Source organism: Alternaria postmessia, assembly GCF_024291825.1.
Source record: "Alternaria postmessia strain BMP 2775 chromosome Unknown scaffold_3, whole genome shotgun sequence".
Classification (NCBI taxonomy): domain Eukaryota; kingdom Fungi; phylum Ascomycota; class Dothideomycetes; order Pleosporales; family Pleosporaceae; genus Alternaria; species Alternaria postmessia.
The window spans coordinates 444,175-462,366 of NW_026260076.1; the positions used below are offsets into that span (position 1 = coordinate 444,175).

At 52.2% G+C, this 18,192-nt stretch overlaps 8 protein-coding genes across 8 annotated transcripts; 5 read left to right on the forward strand and 3 right to left on the reverse strand.

Annotated features, from left to right (window-relative positions):
- Positions 1-441: 441 nt before the first annotated feature.
- On the forward strand, positions 442-1,871 carry ATG4 (Cysteine protease atg4; the record flags this gene model as incomplete). Its single annotated transcript, XM_051727231.1, has 2 exons — positions 442-1,352; positions 1,409-1,871. The coding sequence occupies 2 exons, from the start codon at positions 442-444 to the stop codon at positions 1,869-1,871; spliced, it is 1,374 nt and encodes a 457-aa protein (XP_051593038.1).
- A 767-nt stretch (positions 1,872-2,638) lies between these two features.
- HTB1 (histone H2B) lies at positions 2,639-3,212 on the reverse strand (the record flags this gene model as incomplete). The annotated part of the gene is made up of 3 exons (XM_051727232.1): positions 2,639-2,729; positions 2,785-2,944; positions 3,047-3,212. The coding sequence occupies 3 exons, from the start codon at positions 3,210-3,212 to the stop codon at positions 2,639-2,641; spliced, it is 417 nt and encodes a 138-aa protein (XP_051593039.1).
- A 493-nt stretch (positions 3,213-3,705) lies between these two features.
- HTA1 (histone H2A) lies at positions 3,706-4,319 on the forward strand (the record flags this gene model as incomplete). The annotated part of the gene is made up of 3 exons (XM_051727233.1): positions 3,706-3,761; positions 3,918-4,210; positions 4,264-4,319. 3 exons carry the CDS (start codon positions 3,706-3,708, stop codon positions 4,317-4,319), a joined length of 405 nt encoding a protein of 134 aa, XP_051593040.1.
- A 1,683-nt stretch (positions 4,320-6,002) lies between these two features.
- KGD2 (2-oxoglutarate dehydrogenase complex E2 component) lies at positions 6,003-7,561 on the reverse strand (the record flags this gene model as incomplete). The annotated part of the gene is made up of 4 exons (XM_051727234.1): positions 6,003-6,692; positions 6,739-7,181; positions 7,231-7,361; positions 7,413-7,561. 4 exons carry the CDS (start codon positions 7,559-7,561, stop codon positions 6,003-6,005), a joined length of 1,413 nt encoding a protein of 470 aa, XP_051593041.1.
- Positions 7,562-7,867: 306 nt separating this feature from the next.
- J4E82_000915 (uncharacterized protein) lies at positions 7,868-8,397 on the forward strand (the record flags this gene model as incomplete). The annotated part of the gene is made up of 4 exons (XM_051727235.1): positions 7,868-7,890; positions 7,948-8,080; positions 8,170-8,248; positions 8,318-8,397. 4 exons carry the CDS (start codon positions 7,868-7,870, stop codon positions 8,395-8,397), a joined length of 315 nt encoding a protein of 104 aa, XP_051593042.1.
- Positions 8,398-8,832: 435 nt separating this feature from the next.
- Positions 8,833-10,908, reverse strand: J4E82_000916 (uncharacterized protein; the record flags this gene model as incomplete). Its single annotated transcript, XM_051727236.1, has 2 exons — positions 8,833-10,206; positions 10,312-10,908. The coding sequence occupies 2 exons, from the start codon at positions 10,906-10,908 to the stop codon at positions 8,833-8,835; spliced, it is 1,971 nt and encodes a 656-aa protein (XP_051593043.1).
- A 198-nt stretch (positions 10,909-11,106) lies between these two features.
- J4E82_000917 (uncharacterized protein) lies at positions 11,107-12,440 on the forward strand (the record flags this gene model as incomplete). Its single annotated transcript, XM_051727237.1, has 2 exons — positions 11,107-11,947; positions 11,995-12,440. The coding sequence occupies 2 exons, from the start codon at positions 11,107-11,109 to the stop codon at positions 12,438-12,440; spliced, it is 1,287 nt and encodes a 428-aa protein (XP_051593044.1).
- Positions 12,441-13,163: 723 nt separating this feature from the next.
- On the forward strand, positions 13,164-17,937 carry J4E82_000918 (uncharacterized protein; the record flags this gene model as incomplete). The annotated part of the gene is made up of 2 exons (XM_051727238.1): positions 13,164-16,613; positions 16,666-17,937. 2 exons carry the CDS (start codon positions 13,164-13,166, stop codon positions 17,935-17,937), a joined length of 4,722 nt encoding a protein of 1,573 aa, XP_051593045.1.
- Between the last annotated feature and the right edge of the window lie 255 nt (positions 17,938-18,192).

Here is an 18,192-nt window from a genome sequence, read left to right on the forward strand (position 1 = left end):
CTTGCCGAGAGAACAGTAACAAGTCCCCAGGCGGATAATCCATCACAGAATGAGTAAATCTGATGCGCTTGAATGAAGCATGGTATACTTGGTCGTGGTACATGCTCTCGCCAACGCATTCCAGAAGCGTGATTGATGTTAAGTGACACCCGTGGGCAGCCAGGTGATAGCCACCGTGGACCCCTCCCCCGCGGGAACCTTGGGTCGTAGAGCCGCATATGACCTCTGCGGCTCGCTGCACCAACTGAGCGAGTTCAACATCGTGCTCCTATTCTATCTCTCTTCCAACAACTTTGTGTCGTGAGCATGTGTGAATAGTCGTGGCAAGTACGAACGCATGTAGCCAGCTCTAGGCAACCTCATCTCGGACCTCCGCATCACCTCCGCATCACCTCCGCATCCATCGTCGCCCTGGCCACACCACCTATAGTTGCAGCCATCATGCATGACTTCGAGCGCGTTACCCGCAACGTCGTCCGCACCTTCTACGACCCTCCGCCTACGAACGACTCCAACGAACCCATATGGCTGCTGGGCCAACGTTACGACCCCCGTCCTCCGCCATCCAAGCCTACGCCTACTGACTCCCCATCCGCCGGGACACCCACGCCCCAGTCCGAGCGCAACGAAGATGAAAGCTGGATAAGGACCAGCATCGAAGAGACAGAGCGCAGAGAAGCTCCAAATGGCGAGGATCCGGCACAATACGGCAACTGGCCCTCTGCCTTCCTCGACGACTTCGAGTCGCGCATATGGATGACCTACCGCTCTGGCTTCACGGCCATCCAGAAGAGCCAGGATCCAAAGGCAACAAGCGCCATGAGTTTTCGCGTGCGCATGCAGAACCTCGCCTCACCTGGCTTCACATCGGACACGGGCTTTGGGTGCATGATCAGGAGTGGGCAGTGCATCCTCGCCAACGCGCTGCAGATACTACGTCTCGGGCGGGACTGGAGATACCAAGAGAAGCCTGATGCAAAGGAGCATCAAGAGATACTCTCCATGTTTGCCGACGATCCGAAAGCGCCCTTTTCTATCCATCGCTTCGTCGAGCATGGCGCTGCTGTATGCGGAAAGTACCCTGGCGAGTGGTTTGGTCCCTCGGCAGCAGCACGTTGCATACAAGATCTAGTGCACAAGAATAAGGAAGCTGGGCTGAGAGTGTACGTGTCAGGCGATGGCGCTGATGTGTATGAGGACAAGCTGAAGGAGATCGCCATGGAGGATGACGGTGAATGGCAGCCTACACTAATCCTAGTCGGCACGAGGTTGGGCATCGACAAGATTACACCAGTATACTGGGAAGCACTGAAGGCGAGCCTGCAGATGAAGCAGAGTATTGGTATTGCAGGGTAAGGCGCAACGAGCATCTCGCATGCTTCATTAGTAGTTACACTGACTGTTCTAGTGGCCGACCATCAGCGTCACACTACTTTGTAGCCACGCAGGCGAACAACTTCTTCTACCTCGACCCCCACAGCACACGCCCACTCCTACCCTACCGCCCTCCTCCATCGTCCACCGAGAGCGAGGCAGGAGCGTCATCTTCCACACTAGAAGCCTCAGCAACGTCCACCTCGTCATCCACGACCATTGTTCCTTCATCAAACGCATCATATTCCGCAGAAGAACTCGCAACCTGCCACACACGCCGCATCCGCCGTCTTCAGATCCGCGAGATGGACCCCTCCATGCTCCTTGCATTCCTCATAACATCGCAGGAAGACTACGATAACTGGAAAGAAGGCGTCCGCAGCGTGCAAGGTAAGAGCGTGGTTCACGTGCAAGACAAAGAGCCAGCGCCGCGAGGACAGGAAAGAGAGGGTGCTATTGACGAAGTTGAAAGCTGGGATGAGGATGGCTTACAGTAGACTGTAGTCTTCTTGCTTGCTCTCCCTCTCTTGGTGGCGTTCTCTCTTGGGTCTCGCAATGATATCATACGGGTACATGCATGTCTGGAGTTTCGGCATTGTTGATATGGATTCCTTGGGTTTGGCACATGTATATCCGTAAATGCCGCGTTTCCATGTGCAATCCACGTTCTCTGGTAGTTATTTGCTCATGATGACAGTCCCAAAAATTGCCATGCGAAGTCTGTGTCTATCATCATAACTGTGAAATCGGCCGGTTGACGCAAAATGGAGTTCTACGTCATGTGAACCAAAGTCGTGCAGCACGCGATTGCTCCGGATGCGGCGTTGCGAAAGGCGCGCTTTTGACGCGTATCTCCCAATACGGTACACGCGACCTCGAGCGCGTCGATATCGCGCTTCGACTCGAATTCCGCGCGTTTTCCCATGTGCGTATTGTAGACAGGTGGCTACCAAGTTCGACCGTTCCTTTCGTGAAAAGGGTAGCTGGATATTAGCGGGTCAATCAGTGTAGAAATAGAACAGGAAATGATTGGAGAAATTTGAGTCATGTGTGAAGTTCGAAAGAATTGATTCGTTCCCGTCTGCTGTGGTATAATGTACAGACCCTGATGGACCTCGTAGTCGAATACGACTAGATGATTCGATGACAGACAAACCGACCCATGATCACATTAGCAAAGGACCCGTGAACACCGCACCCCATAACCACTTGTCGGAATAGACAAGAAAGACCCAAAGAAAACATCCAGCGAAAAGAAAGCACTCTATTTGGTGGAAGAAGAGTACTTGGTAACAGCCTTGGTACCCTCAGAGACGGCGTGCTTGGCAAGCTCACCAGGCAGGATCAGACGGACTCTGTGAATGAAGTCAGTATATGCGATGGATTGTAAAGGAAGTGTGGAGAACGTACGATGTCTGGATCTCGCGCGATGAGATGGTGGACTTCTTGTTGTAGGCAGCGAGCTTGGAGGCCTCAGTGGCAACACGCTCGAAGATGTCGTTGACGAAAGAGTTGAGAATGCTCATGGCGCGGTTGGAGATACCGGTGTCGGGGTGGACCTGCTTGAGGACTGCAAAGACGCGTTAGCAAATTTTGCTCAATGGAAACCGATGAAGCAGATTGCTTCAAAGACTGGATGTCGCGCTCAATGACGCGCAAATGGCAAACTTACCCTTGTAGATGTAGGAGGAGTAGGTCTCCTTCCTGGTCTTGGTGCGCTTCTTCTTGTCGCCAGAGGGCGCGGCGGTCTTCTTGCCAGCCTCCTTCTTCTCAGCGGGAGCCTTGCCGGCCGGGGCCTTGCCGCCGGTGGTGGGAGTCTTCTGGGCCTTGGGGGGCATTTTGAGTGATTTGGTGGAGTTGGGTAAAAAGGGTGGATTTGAGTTAAAAGCAGAAGCTTTGAGTGAGATGGAGTTGGCTGAGTGTCGTGGTGGGAGTTTGCGATGGATGAAGGGAAAGGTCGTCGACGGCGGGGGACGCGCTACTTATGGGGAGCGCGCTCTCATGTTGTGATCCAGCAGGCGGCTGGGAGGCCCGTGCGGCAGCTCTTGCCAGTTTAGTAGCTAAGCGAGGCCCGCGAGTGATCTTGCGCTGACTTGCGGCAGGCGCTAGACGGCGTCGCTGCCTTTTCGCGCGCTAGCGTGGGCAGGTTGATCTCGCGCACTCACAACAGTCCAGCGCCGTCCTTATAAGACCGCCCCGCCCCCCAACAGCAGCAAGCAATCCATCGTCTCGACACTCCACGCCCACAACCAGCTCAACCCGCTCACGCAACTCATCTCTCTCACCACTCCCACTTTCTCAAATAACCCACCCCAACCAAACTCCTTCAAAATGACTGGCGGCAAATCCGGAGGCAAGGCCAGCGGCTCCAAGTCCAGCGCTCAATCGTAAGTGTTTCCATCTCCTGCATCGCGTCTTGAGCTTGAGTTTGCCTTGCGCATTCTTCTGTTTCAATTCGCATCTTTTTGACGCGTCTTTTGCTTGATTGACGCGTCTTTTCGCATTGCATCTCCAACATTGCATCATAGCTAACTCGTCCTTAGCCGTTCATCCAAGGCCGGTCTCGCTTTCCCCGTCGGTCGTGTCCACCGTCTTCTCCGCAAGGGCAACTACGCTCAGCGTGTCGGTGCCGGTGCCCCCGTCTACCTCGCTGCCGTCCTCGAGTACCTCGCTGCTGAGATTCTCGAGTTGGCCGGTAACGCTGCCCGCGACAACAAGAAGACCCGTATCATTCCCCGTCATCTCCAGCTCGCCATCAGGAACGACGAGGAGTTGAACAAGCTTCTCGGACACGTCACCATCGCCCAGGGTGGTGTCCTCCCCAACATTCACCAGAGTACGTTGCATCATGGTCTAATCGCATCGCATCAGTTGCTAACATATTTTCAGACCTTCTGCCCAAGAAGACAGCCAAGCCTGGCAAGGGTCCTTCGCAGGAGCTCTAAACGCGTCCTGCATTTGAGTTTCTTCTTCACGGCGTGGTTACTTCATGGGTCTTTTTCATCTGCAATGATAATGGGAGTCGGTCTGGGTTTGGGTTCTCGGCTTTTTACGGGATTTATACCAGAGCTGTATATTAGCTGGTTGTATTGACGACCGCGAGCTCATGAGCTGAATCGAGCATATCACTTCAATATTTGTCTTTTGCCGTGACTTTGCCTTGGTTTGCATTTAGTTTTGTACTGTGTCTGCGAGTTGGCGCTTGCAGATTGAGCGGTGGAGGTACATCGGGAAGCTATCAGCCTCACACCAGCCATTCCTCATACCGGTAGATCCACGCGGCACGCGATCTCGAGGCGGTCAACTGGTGCGACAACGTTGCATTCGGCAAGTCTGCGATTGCGCAACTTTGACAATGTACTCTGCATAGAAGTGCCGTGTAGAAATCGTGCAGTTGTAATTCTTGCAACTCGGAACATACGTGAAAGCAGATGATAATAATCCACATGTGCACGGTATCCAGCGTCGAACTTGGACGTAAATGTCTCGAATCATACTACCTGGGCGATTACCGCTCCAGAAACGGCACAGCGGGGTACCCCAGATCCTCCACATAATGTCTTTGACTTGGTCCATAATACGTTATCAACTTATAATGCTTACCTGTGTAGAAGACTTTGTATTTTTATCCGAGCCCATGAAGTTACATATTAGTATGCTTGGATACTATCGTACTGCCAACGCCAACCAGTAGGTACGTGCATCTCAGTCAAGAACATGACTTTCTATGTATGGTCACCTCGTAAGACGGATCTAGTATCTGATATCTCACTTCATGTATGATAGCTTACAAACAAGAAGCATATGCGTTAGAGCGTGCTGTCGGGTGTCTTCTTGTGATTATGTAGCCACCTGCGCTGTTATCTCAAGGGTGAAAAACCACATACTACTTGAACTACACCTTTTTCCAAATGATACTACGTGTCCTTCTCGCGATGGATGCTTTTTGCTTGTGTTTTATATTCGCATGGCTTCTTCGTTGGTTGCTCATATTTCACAAAATGTCAACGTAGTCATTGATGAATTTGGTATTTAACACCGAACAACAACTCATTCAAAAAATTGTCACAACCCACCACCATGCTCAATTCACTCGAGACTTTGTAGAGCGACCAATAACATATCCATAGTCTCTCCAGATGTCTTTTTAGAATTAAATTCCATGGTGGTGGTGGGGTTTTCATATGACGTCATACGAGAGACGCGACCACCAGACGCGACCACACACTACTGACACGCCGGAGGTGTATATACGTGTATATCTGGTTACATGCGCATGATACGAATAAAACAGGCATGCTGAGGGATTTGGCACAAAGTCTACAACGACACTTGTGGAAATTTACGCGTCAATTCCTGCCTATCCACGCAAAGGCGCGACATTGAAACCTGGACACATTGATGCATAAGGCAAGAGAGGAAACGCTCAGCATGCAATTAACCACCTATTCATATATACCCGGTTTTCCATGCGACACATGTACACGTTATGAATCAATCAATGCATGTACAAATGTCTCATTGATCCATCCGACCACATCTCCCCTACCCTACTACTAGTTCCCGCGCTTTCGCCCGATAACCCATCCACCAAAATATGCAAAAATAGAAGACTGCAGTACCGAAGCCTACAAGAGCATCTTCCTGGGGTCCTCAATGTACTCCTTGACCTTGACCAGGAAAGTGACAGCTTCCCTTCCGTCAAGCAGTCGGTGGTCGTATGTGAGCGCAAGGTACATCATCGGCCTAATCTCGACCTTTCCGTTGATAGCGACAGGCTTCTCCTTGATGGCGTGCAGACCAAGCACAGCGGTCTGGGGAAGGTTGATAATGGGAGTGCCCATCAGACTGCCAAAGACACCGCCGTTGGAGATGGTGAAGGTACCACCAGCCATGTCCTCAATCGTGAGCTTGTTGTCGCGCGCCTTCTTGCCAAGGTCGGCGATGGCCTTCTCGATGCCGACCATGTCCATGCTCTCGGCGTTCCTGACAACGGGGGTGACGAGTCCCTTCTCAGTGGCGACGGCAACGGAGATGTCGACGTAGTCGCGGTAGACAATGGTGTCACCACCATCGGGGCCCTCGATGGAAGCGTTGACGGCAGGTACGTCGCGTGCGGCGAGGATGCAGGCGCGTGAGAAGGCGGACATGAAACCGAGCTTGACGCCCTTGTTCTTAAGGATCTCGTCCTTGTAGAGCTTGCGGAACTCCATGATGGAGGACATGTCAACCTCGTTGAAGGTGGTCAGCGAGGCGGCGGTGTTTTGCGACTGCTTCAAGCGCTCGGCGATACGAAGGCGCATGCGATTCATCTTGACCTACGAGCTGTTAGTACAAATATCTCCATGGGCATGGGGTACATACGCGGCGCTCCTCACGGCTGCCAGGTGTGGCCGGCTTAGTCTCCTCTGCCTTGGAGTCCTTCTTGGGTGGTGCAGGCTTGGATTCTTGCTTGGGCGGTTGGGGCTTGGATTCCTGCTTGGGAGGCTCAGGTTTTGACTCCTCCTTTGGCGCTTCAGATTGCTCCTCCTTTGGCTGAGACTGCTCTTGCTGGCCTTCGGGTTGCGACGAAGTCTCCTGGTCCTTAGATGCGGGTTCCTTTGGCTGCTCGCTGGCCTCCTTCTTTCCGCCCTCTGGGGCACCACCAGCCTCAAGCTTTACGATTTCCTGTCCAACGGTGACGGTGTCCTCCTCGTTGACGAGGAACTCCTTGATGGTACCAGCCTCGGGCGCGTTGACAGCAACGTCGATCTTGTCGGTCTCAATGGTAGCGATCTCTTCATCCTGCTCAACGTAGTCGCCGACCTCTGCATATTGTGAGCTGGTGATGTGTCCATTTGAATAAGGCAGACGCACGTTTTGACCACTGCTTCAGGGTTCCCTCTGTGATCGACTCGGCCATCTCAGGCACCTTGACGATGGTGTCGGCATAGCTTCTTGTCTGGTCGAGGGACCATAGGCGTTGTGACGACAGCTGGCCAGGCCGCCTGTAAACAGTCAGTGGTGGGCATATTGATGCACAGAGTGTTTGATATTACCTTGAGGCTTGACCGAGGAGACCAGACGAGTTCGCTTTGGAGATGGCGGAATAGCTGCGCGCGGCAGGAATGGCTCGTGGGCTTGCGCGCAAAGCTCGCACAGAGCGCATGGCCGCCGGTAGACGGCGTAGACACTGCTGGCCGGACATGATGGGCAGCCAAGCGAAGAGTGGGAAAAAGGAAATAGGAATGCGTGCGAGAGCGATGGGCGGCTTCGAGCGAGCGAAGTTTTGAATATGAGTCCTCCTGAGGCAATTGTACGGTACTGAAGCAGGTGCAGGCACAGGGCACCGGTTCTGACGTCTCGGAAGCCACCCTCCGTCACAGGCACAAGTGCCAAGCCCGCGACCTCACGCTGCCCTCACCAAGCCATCTGCGACAACAGCGAGGCATTGCGGCCACGAACCACGTTTCTCCCTTCCGCCACATCCTGCACTGGAAGGGCCATCGCCGTCATGAGCTCCAAGATACACGTCCTGTACGCCAAATCCCCGCCCGCCTCGCCTTTTACGCGCAGAAACTGACGCAGCCGCAGACGCCTCTACAGGCGGTCCCTCAAGCTCGCCCTCGACTGGAGCGTCCACCGGTACCTCTGGCGCGGACAGGCCCTGTACATCCGCGAACTGTTCGAGGCCAAGCGAAATGTCACTGAGCCGCGACAGATGAGGGTGCGTCTCCCTGTTGCACCACCGCCATCCAATTTACAACTCGACACACATCGTGGCTACATAGGGGACTCTGCTGACGAGTCGCATAGGAACTGATCAAGGAGACGGAGAACCTGCTCGAGAAGTGGAAGCACCCAGACCCTTACCGCCCACCTACGGCTCCTGGAGGTTCGTTGCTCATGCCCGGATACATTTCCGCATCGGCCGCGGATATGACTGTACTGACGGGTGTTGTAGGATCAAAGTACGAGCGCAACCTGCCGTGCCCAATCATCGATCGTGAGTTCATCATCCATCATTTTCACTCCATCTGCTGACGACCCCCAGCTCCACCGAAGATGATCTTGTAATCGGGGATAGGAGAACAGGGCTGTGTCCACTTGTAAATATCACAACGGTAGTGCGACTAAGCAGTAAATCGCAACAACAAGAAAGCCAAAACTTACGTTTCTTTCCTTCAACGAGACTACCGACCTCAAAGACCTTGACGTCTCTATCCCTGTTCTGTACTTTCTTCTCCTTTGTGACTATCACCCACCTTTTCAAGTCCAGGTCATTATCGGTGTTTGCCAACGTCTGTCCGTTAGCCTCGTCAATGTCGCAAAAGTCAAATACGCATCCGTTGATACAACAGCACCACCTAAAGCAGCAATTCCAGTGCAGGTAGTCTTGGATCTGAGGATGACATTGTGGTACTTATCATATTTGTTTCTCATCAAGAAGTAGGAATAAAATCTTCCCTAGGTACTTTATCAGGTCTGAAACTTCCTCACTCTGCGTACAGTGCTAAGATATCCCATGTCATCTACGAGGTCCGCCTTTTCAACCCAAACGGGCATATTATCGACAGTAGTTGCTGGTTTGACCCCTCTTTCCTGTGCGTATGCGTCCTCCAAGAATGCCCATTCCGGCACGTCGCAGCATCCACCGACAATGATGGTCCTCTCGGGCGACAGATTGTACAACAGAGGCTCATGAGTCTTTGGTACCAACACTTCTACTATCTTCTTCTTAGGGTTGAAGCCCCTGATCATCGCTGTACAAACCATTCTCGTCGTTCGAGGATCTAGTGGTTCTACCATGCCAGTACGTTCAGACTCTGGAAGATATGGAATCCCAAATTTTTGTGTCTTGGGAAGCGAGCCGTTAGAAGTAGGAACGGCAGATGATGTGGATTGAATGATTTGCACGATGGAGCCATTCAATGCATGCAGCAATGAGGATGGCTCGACTGGCTCAGAGTACATTGCGAAAGCAACTACATCCTGTTCTCGCTCTAGGGTTTCTTCGTAGCAAAACTCCCAGGGTACCAGCTGTGAAAGAGGATCTGGCGTCCAATTGAGAAGTTGGGGCTGGCCCTGGCTCGTACTGCTTGATCTGAGATGGAAGTAGGATTGCATCTGCATAGCGCTTAATTCATTGTCCGACCTTATAGGGATCGACTGGGGCTGTTGCGCAGTAATCTCATAGAGTGTGCCGTGGTATTGCGATGTTGATGTTTGAAGTAAGTGCAACCTTGCCGCTGTTTCAGTGTCGATGGCTCGTGTATCGCTGAGGTGTATGACATTATGCGGTTTGATCCTCACTATCAGCTTGTTTAGTAAGTCGAAATGTGAGGAGTAGAGAAAGCTGGGTATGTCGACAACTAATGGTAGAGACGAATCTCGAGAAGAAAGATTCCTGTATGCCAAGAAAAGATCCTCAAAACAGGATTGGTAATAGTCCGCATAATTGGCAAAATTCGTAGGGACTGGATGTGCGCGAACGACCTCGTTCCTGCTCGCTTCTCTCTGTTCTGGTACAACAGAGGGGTGTGTGTAACTCGGACCCAAATTCAAATCTCTCACCACAACGAGAGAGACTTGACCTCCAGGGACGTACTCTTGTTTTTGCGGGTCAAGATCCATCCAACATACAGCTGGCACAGATGCAGCGGTCTTGCCTAGTCCTGTGAGAGAGCGATTCACGAGCCGCCTGGCAAAAGTCGATTTGCCCGAGCTAGGTAACCCAGTCACAACGGTGGTAGAAGGATTGCTAGCGCAGTCCTCAATTGCGCGAAGCCAGTCTTCAGGTGTCACTTCAGGACGTAAGGGTCGGGAAAGCGTATCTGCATCTGAGTTGGTCACCTAGCAGAAAAGTCAGTTTTCTTGTATAGTCTCAACGAGTCATCGTGTTCTCATAGAACACGGTAATGGCCAAGGTGAGCTGTAAACGAGAAGCGATGCACTTACAACACGGAACGATCGATCATTGGAGTCATCCCAGATTCCGTCAAACACTGGACTAATATGCGCCAAAGATGCAGGTGTCTTGCAAGTCTTGAAACTTATGTGATTTGTACCATCTAGTCCGCGGATTTTGGACATAGGGTGCGTGGCTGGTACACACACTCGATGAGCTTGGTTTTTTTGGCCATCACGATTGACTGTCCCAATATTGGCACCATTGATGTTGACGGCACCTCTCAGAACCAACAAGTCAAAACAGCCGATCAACGTGATAGTCGCGTGCTTGTTCAGATTGACGGTGAGTTCAGTGTCGGTGTCTGAGAGGATGTTTTGTGGTTCGTTGCGCCAGTTGCAAAGTTTGAGATTGCGCTGAACAGGCACGGGTTGTTCCTCTTCATCTGAGTCCTCCTGTTCCGGGTTTCCATCTTTGAGCAATGGACTTGCTGGTACAGGAATCTGCTCAAGCGTGACTTTGGGTGTATTCACGACTTTAGCTGCGGCTTCCGTTCGCAGTCGAGCTGCCGCAATCGCAGTGAGCGGCTTTTCGCTGACGACTCTAGCTGCAGTCGCGTCTTCTCCTCTCTTCCGTTTTCCTGACATACTGACTTTGGATGTTGATGCTGGTGTTCTGCATCTGTCCAGTATCTCATCGACCAAGCCAGTGATTTTTGGCGCGCTAGCTTTTGATTAGGACTAGTGGCGATGCGGCTCTTCTCCGCCCGAGCGCGCCAGACCGCGGCGCAAAAAAGTTACGAACTTCGACTTTCTGGTCGCAAAGAGCATGGCTCCACACACACCATGAAGGACACACACAAAACCAAGGTGCCGCTGCCGGGCTCCAAGCAGAAGTCAAAACCTCAGAACACCCCATCGAAAGCGCAATTAAGCCAAGAATTTGTCGACAGTGACAATGATTCTCCCAATGAGAGCACCGCGCAGCCCAAGAAGGTCGAGAAGCCGAAAGCCACCATCGGTATCCATGTGAATGGCGTTCCTAAAACCAAGTCCAAACCTAGCAAGAAAGACGCGCCTGCCTCCAAATCCACATCCAAGTCCAAGGTTTCACCCAAGAAACCAGCATCCAAGCATATCGCAACAGAAGAGGACGTCGCAGATTTGTCGAGCTCAGAGATAAGCGACGACGACGCGCCGACCAGGGATATACGGACGAAGCTTCCGGGTAACGAGAAGGGCAAGGATGCTTCGAGCGACAGCGACAGCACAAGCAGCTCAGACACCTCCAGTGACGACTCAGACACTGACAACGCGCCGCAACCAACACGCAAACCAGCTCAAACACGTCCATCACTTCCAGTGCAATCACAATCACATGCAGTCGACTTTCGACCGACGCAGGCCTACGTACCCCCGAAAGGATTCAATCCAGTGGCATTGAATGACAAGACCATTTCCAAGTCGACAGGACTGTTTGATAACCTAGAAGGGAAGCAGGTATGGCACATTACTGCTCCAGCAGGTGTCTCCTTGAAGGACCTGAGCGAGGTTGCCATGGACAAAGCTATGAAAGGAGAGGCTATATTAAGTCACAAGGGCACCGACTATGGATTTTCTCAGACAGAAAAGAGCGAAGATGGCACTCGGGAGGTTTTATTGCCTCACAAGAACGGCATGGAGCCTGGTACGTTCACCAAATACTGCTTATACTGACTGTACTGACCTGCCTAGTCTCTACGCGGATATCACAGACGTTGCGCTTGCGATCGGTCGTGCGACTTCCTCACCTCAGCACAAAACAAGCAGACCAGAACACGGGTTCAGAAGCGGCCGCTTCGATAACGCGATCGACTATCCGTGCACCACGACCACAGGTTACAGGACTGAAGATGCGCTTCCTTCCCACTGGCTTTAGTGGCAATGACGCCGGGATTATTGGTGATTCAGATGACGAGACTGAAGCGCCACGGGAGACTGCGGGACTTGGGATGCCGAATGGACTCAATCTACCCTCGAAGAAGCCAAAGAGGAAACATGCTGATGTCAATGGTGTCGATACGCCTGAAGTGCCATCAAAGAAGACCAAGAAGCACCGGGATCCAGAGGAGACCAAGAGAAAAGAGGAAAAGAAAGCAAAGAAGGATAAAAAGCGGGCGAAGGAAGCGGCAATGGCTTGAGAAATGCTGCATGACTACTTGAACTAGCATGACATCTACGCACACAGAATCTTCATACCAGAAAGCGCATGCGGCCAGAGACCAATATCTGTGCTGCTCCGCTGGACCGGTTCAGATACTTCACATCACATACGTACACATGTATCGGAACGTTATCAGCAACAACGCCGACACGTTAAAAGGCCATAAGCGTTTAGCAGGAGTTAATACGAGCATTGGTTTATGGAGGCATAGTACTTGCTAAGACCATCCAGTAGCATCAGGCCATGCCACAATCAAGATGTACATTTATCACCTTTCCCTCTGTATTCGCAGTTTGGACTATGTAGATGGTCTGTGTGTTTACGATCAACTGCGCACATGGAAGCACTTAATCATCAACGTAGACACTACAGACAAATGAGGAAACCGCGCAGTATAAACACGAAGGTACCTAGTATCACATCAAACACACATCTGGGTACGGCATGCCCACATAGTCCGGCAGCCGATCCGGTTGGTCTAGGAACGGACCGGCAGAATGGTAGGGCAACATGCCGGATTCATACTAGCGCAAACAACGCGCGCTCTGTTGTCACTCACAGGCGAGTGCAGGGAATCACCGCACTTGTCGTCAACTTTCACTCCACCGCAGCCTCGGCAGTTGCACTATGCTGGTGAGCAGGCCTCGAAAATACTCCATACCACGCGACTTCCCCCCTCATTGTGCGCGCACCGGCCCCCATGGCGACAGACACCGCTCCTGCTTCGAGTGCTGAGGCCTCGCAAACAGACGAACTCGACTCCACACCCTCCACCCCCACGCTGGCACCCACACACGAAAACTACATGGCGCACGATATCTCAGAGGCCGACGATGTCAGGGCTTTTGACCAGCCCGACGCTGACCTGCCGCCCTTACCAACCGAGGAAGACGACAGCATCATACATCATGTTATCGAGGAGGAAGACGCGCATAATGACGAGAGTGTCTTTGAGGATCGCGAGATGAAGCGCCAATTGATGGACATCGAATCGAGCTTTATCCCAGAGGCGCCTATCCAGGTCGAAGCACCTCAAGGACAGTCCGGCGTTGACGATACCTACTTATTCGGGGGCTCACCAGGAAATTCTCAACAATCAGCTCGGCCTCTGCGTGACGACGCAGATATGCAGCGAGTAATGAACAACCTAGAAGAATTGCTAAAGCCAAAGAAGAAGCCCAAGAAGCTTGAAGTACGCAGTGGAAACACACCGACCAAGTCGCAATCCAGGAATACTCTTCATAGCAACTCTTCATCCTTTTCTGAGGCTCCCACGCCCGCGGATGCCTACAAGACACCTGCCGCGAGACGCTTGGACTTTGGGGCCGACGACTCGATGGATACGAGCACCGCAACATCAGAGGTTGGTCCTTCCTCGCCCGCCGCGGAAGCCGCGCAACGAAGTCAATCGCGCGCTTCAGCAAGCCAGACTACGGAACAATCGGAGGGGGAGGAAGAGGACAGCTCGCGTCGAGAGGAACAGGCTGCTCCAGGCGCCCAGCAGAAAGAAGTGGACGTGCGACGGCCCACATCCAGTGCCTCGACAGTAAAAGCTCCCGACTTCTCTCTAGTTGAAGAGGGCTCCTCCCTTACGAACGAGAACGAATCCAGCGTAGATAGCATAGCTATGCCTCCACCACCAGTTCCTGCGACCGCGCAAAAGATCAGTAAGCGACCGAGCTACCTGCAGCATCGCCATTCGAGCCAACGATCATCCGTGTCTTCATTCACTAACCGGTCTGATGCGTCTGGAGATGGCGGAAGCACAGCGAGTCTTGGTGCAGACTATGCCTTGCAAACTGGTGGCGCAATCCCTCGCTCAAGTGGACCACGAGGGATGAGCCTTGGGCTATCAAGATTGCCGAGCTTAGGTAGCATAGCCTCGTCAATGTCGGGATACAGCGATACCAACCCCTGGGAGAAGGGCCGGAGTATCAGTACTAACTCTCTCTCTGCTTTCCTCCAGCCGGATAATAGTCTGGGTCGTTTAGATGAGGAAGTCCCTAATAGCGCAACTCCACCCGAGACACCTCGCGCTCCCAGCGTGCAGCCTGCTGCCCCCACAGACACCGTTATCGCCAGGCATGTTCAAGACATACAGGTACCGGATTCTATTGCACGCGATTTCCGGGCTAAGCACTCGCGGTCGCCAGACAAACGGCACATGGCCACTCCCTTCACTCGGAGCAAACACAACCTTACACTGAAGGAGCAGAATAGCAAGATTGATAAGCTCAGCAAAGAAAACTTTGATCTCAAACTCAAGATTCATTTCCTCGACCAAGCGCTTCAGAATCGATCTGACGAGGGAGTCAAGGAGATGATCTCAAAGAACGTCCAACTGCAAACCGATCTTGCGACAGAGAAGAAGGAAAGTCAGTCAATGCGCAAGAAGATTCGTGATCTAGAGCGAAGACTCAAGGCTCAGGAGGAAGGTAACGCTAGTTCCAGGGACCTTGGCAGCGGCTCGGAGGACGGGAGAAGTGTTCAGTCGTCTAGGCAAGCTGAGCTAGAGGAGGAAATCGAGTTTCTACGAGAGCGCCTAGAATCTACAGAGATCACTGTGGACCAGTGGCAGCAGGAGGCACTTCAGAAAGAAGCAGACAACCGACGCATGGCTGATTACATCAAGACAATGCGAGAGAAGAGCTCTGGTGAAGACTCCGCTGGTTTTGACGAGGCCATCAACATGTGGAAAGAGGATTTCGAGGAGGAACGCGCAAGGCGTGAGCAAGTCGAGAGTCGCTGTCAGCAAGCAGAGACTGAAAGCGAAAGACTTCGAGAAGAGGTCGAACGCTTGAAAGAGCAGAACCAACAGATGCAACACTCGACGACGAACCATCACTTCAACAAAACCTTGAACAACTCACGGCGCATCCAGCAATCTTTTGCTGCTCGTTCAAACTCTGGCTCTGATGGCAACGAGAATACTGCGCCAATCTCTCTTGGCGGCACAAGCAGCACCTTGGTGGAACACCTACAGAGCGACAATGAGAAATTGCAACGAGACCTTCACGCACAAGCCTCTATGCTCACATCAAGGAATCGAGAAAATCTCCGTCTTAGGGAAGAGAACGAAGGCTTGAAACTCACAATTCGAAGAGGAGATGCAGGATCGACGGCCGGCGATAGTATTCTGGAGCGCTCCATCTCCCGCAACCACATGAGGTCTGTTTCAAGAGCAAGCGGCGGGACGCGTTTGACCCAGCAAAGCGATCCTGATCGAGAAGACTTCGAAAGCAAACATGCTGCTCTTCGAGATGAGCTATCTCAGCTCAAGCTTTCCTACAAAGAGCTTGACGACCAGCTTAACGGTCATCTCGACATGCTTGAGACTACTGAGAACAAGGTCAAGGAGCTAGAGAGGGAGATCGAAGCACAGACAGAAGATCTTCAAGCACTAGCAAGTGAGCGCGACGAGGCACTCGAGCTGCTACAAGACAAAGAGCAGGAATGTGAGGAGCTAAGGCAGGAAGCGCTGGATACAGTTCAAAGGCTAGAGATTGATCTTGAACAGAAGCAAGCGGAACGTGATCGTCTTTACAATGATCTCGAAAACACCACTGAAGACTTCCACGCCCTACAGCAGGAAATGAAGAATGTCAGCGAGAGCCTTTTACAGCTCGAGGACGACCGGGACGCAAGCCTACGCAAGATTCAGAACCTTGAAGCTGAGCTCGGAGACGCAAATGAAGAGTTGAACAGGCAAGACAAGCTTCTTAGTGAGGAGAGGTCGAAGAATGAGCGATTGGACGTTCAGCTTGAGTCATGTCAGGGTGAGATTGACTTCCTGAGAGAAGAGCAAGAAGGCGACAAGATCAAGATTGGCGAGTTAGAGTCAGCCCTGAACCACACTCAAGTCACGTTGCAGGAGGCGAGAGAACGTTCCCGAGATCTCGAGGAGCGCATGGCTGAGGAAAGGCAGCAACGCGATGTTTTGGAGACTCAAGAGAAGCAAGAGGTGGAGAAGATCATCACCGACCTGAACGGTCAATTGACAAAGCTCAAGGAGGACAGCAGGAAGCTACGAAAGAACCTGTCAAGCAAAGAAGTTGAGGCATCCACCTGGAAGCAGCGCCATGACGAACTGGAGCACACTCTTCGTGAGTCTCTGGGAAACCTCAACGGTACGAGGTCAAGCCTCTTCAAGGTAAGCGAAACTGACTATAGCGGCTGGACATACACTAACCCTAAATTTCCAGGACATTGCAAAGCTCCAACGAGACCTCCAAGCGACTATGCAAGAGCTCGAAGTTGTCAAAGCCGATCTTGCAGAAAAGGACCGTTTGTTGCGTGCCCGCGACACCCTCCTGGAGAGCGCCGGTTTGGAAAGCCGCCGTCTTTCAGAGATGCTCGAACGTGAACGCCAAGCCCGCCGACAAGACCAAACCACATTCGAGAACGCCAAACGCGGTCACCAATCCACTGCCAGGGCGATTCAGCAACACGAATTAAGAGTCCTGGAACTGGAGACTCTTCGTAGCCAGGATCGCCAGAAACTCCACAGTCTAGAGAAACAATACAAAGAGCAGCTGCTCGAGCGAAACAATCTGCTATACGCCCTGTGGAACCGACTATCCACCCTTTGTGGTGCAGAGTGGTCCCGCAACAACGCTCTCATCAACGGAGAACTTACTTCGATGGAGCTCATTTCTAGGAACGTTCAAGGCTTCAACAAGAACATCATTCTTGCGGTCAGGACTGTGGAGAGTGTCATTGGTGCTTTCAAGCAAAGAATTCGCAATATAGAGAACAACCTCGTCCGCGACTACCAGACTCTTGAGCATAGCCTAGATGCACGCTCCAAGCGACTTGACCAGCTTGAGAAGCTTGTCATGGCTCAACGACAGTCGATTGGAAGACCTAGCACTGTTCGTGGAGGTATTGTTGATCTTAACACCGCAGAACTAAACAAACTGCGTACTGAAAACAAAACGTTACGATCCGAGGTCCAAACCCTCCGCGCCATCACGACCACGACGCAGTCTGGCAACGATGTTATTGTTAGCCGCTCGCCATCACGTGCTGCGTCGCCAGTCTCTTCCAAGCGTGCCAGTATGGCGCAAACGCTGTTGCGGGCTCACTCCGCTTCTGTAGTCGAAAATTATTCTACTTCATCGACGCCTGCGCCAGGCCACCCTTATCCTGCTGCTGGACCGCTTCAACCAAGTGAGCAGAAGTGGATACATCGACTCAAGGAACTTGAACGGCGGTTGAAGGCTGAGCGTGAAGCGCGACTCCTTGACCGAAGCGGCGCCCGGAAGAGGCTAGAGCAAAAAGTGGAAGAAAATGCAGACTTGAGGGCTGCACTCGAAAAAGAGCGGGATCGAAGGGATGAAGATGATGCCGACACTATCCAAAGAAGTGCGTCTGCGGGCGGCAGTCGCATCGGCGGCAGTGGACGTGCCAGTGTGGTTGGCAGTGTGAGACACACTAATGGCAGTGGCAAGGAGAGGGGAGAGGATATGTATTAGTACGTTTCCTATGTTGAGTGTTTCTGTTCTTGTATCAACCGTTTTCCTTCCTGATAGACGTTTCAGAGATCCGCGTTCGTCTCTTCGTCTATCTTTTCTTACGAAATAATGTGTAACGAGCTTGCTTGGTTGGCGCATGTAGGCACTGTGGGTACATTTCTGGAGGATCAGCATTGCATACCAACTATTAGACGAGTGGGCGTATAGCATGTTTTTAATTAATGGTATTTCCTTGCAATTCCTGGTCGATAGTGG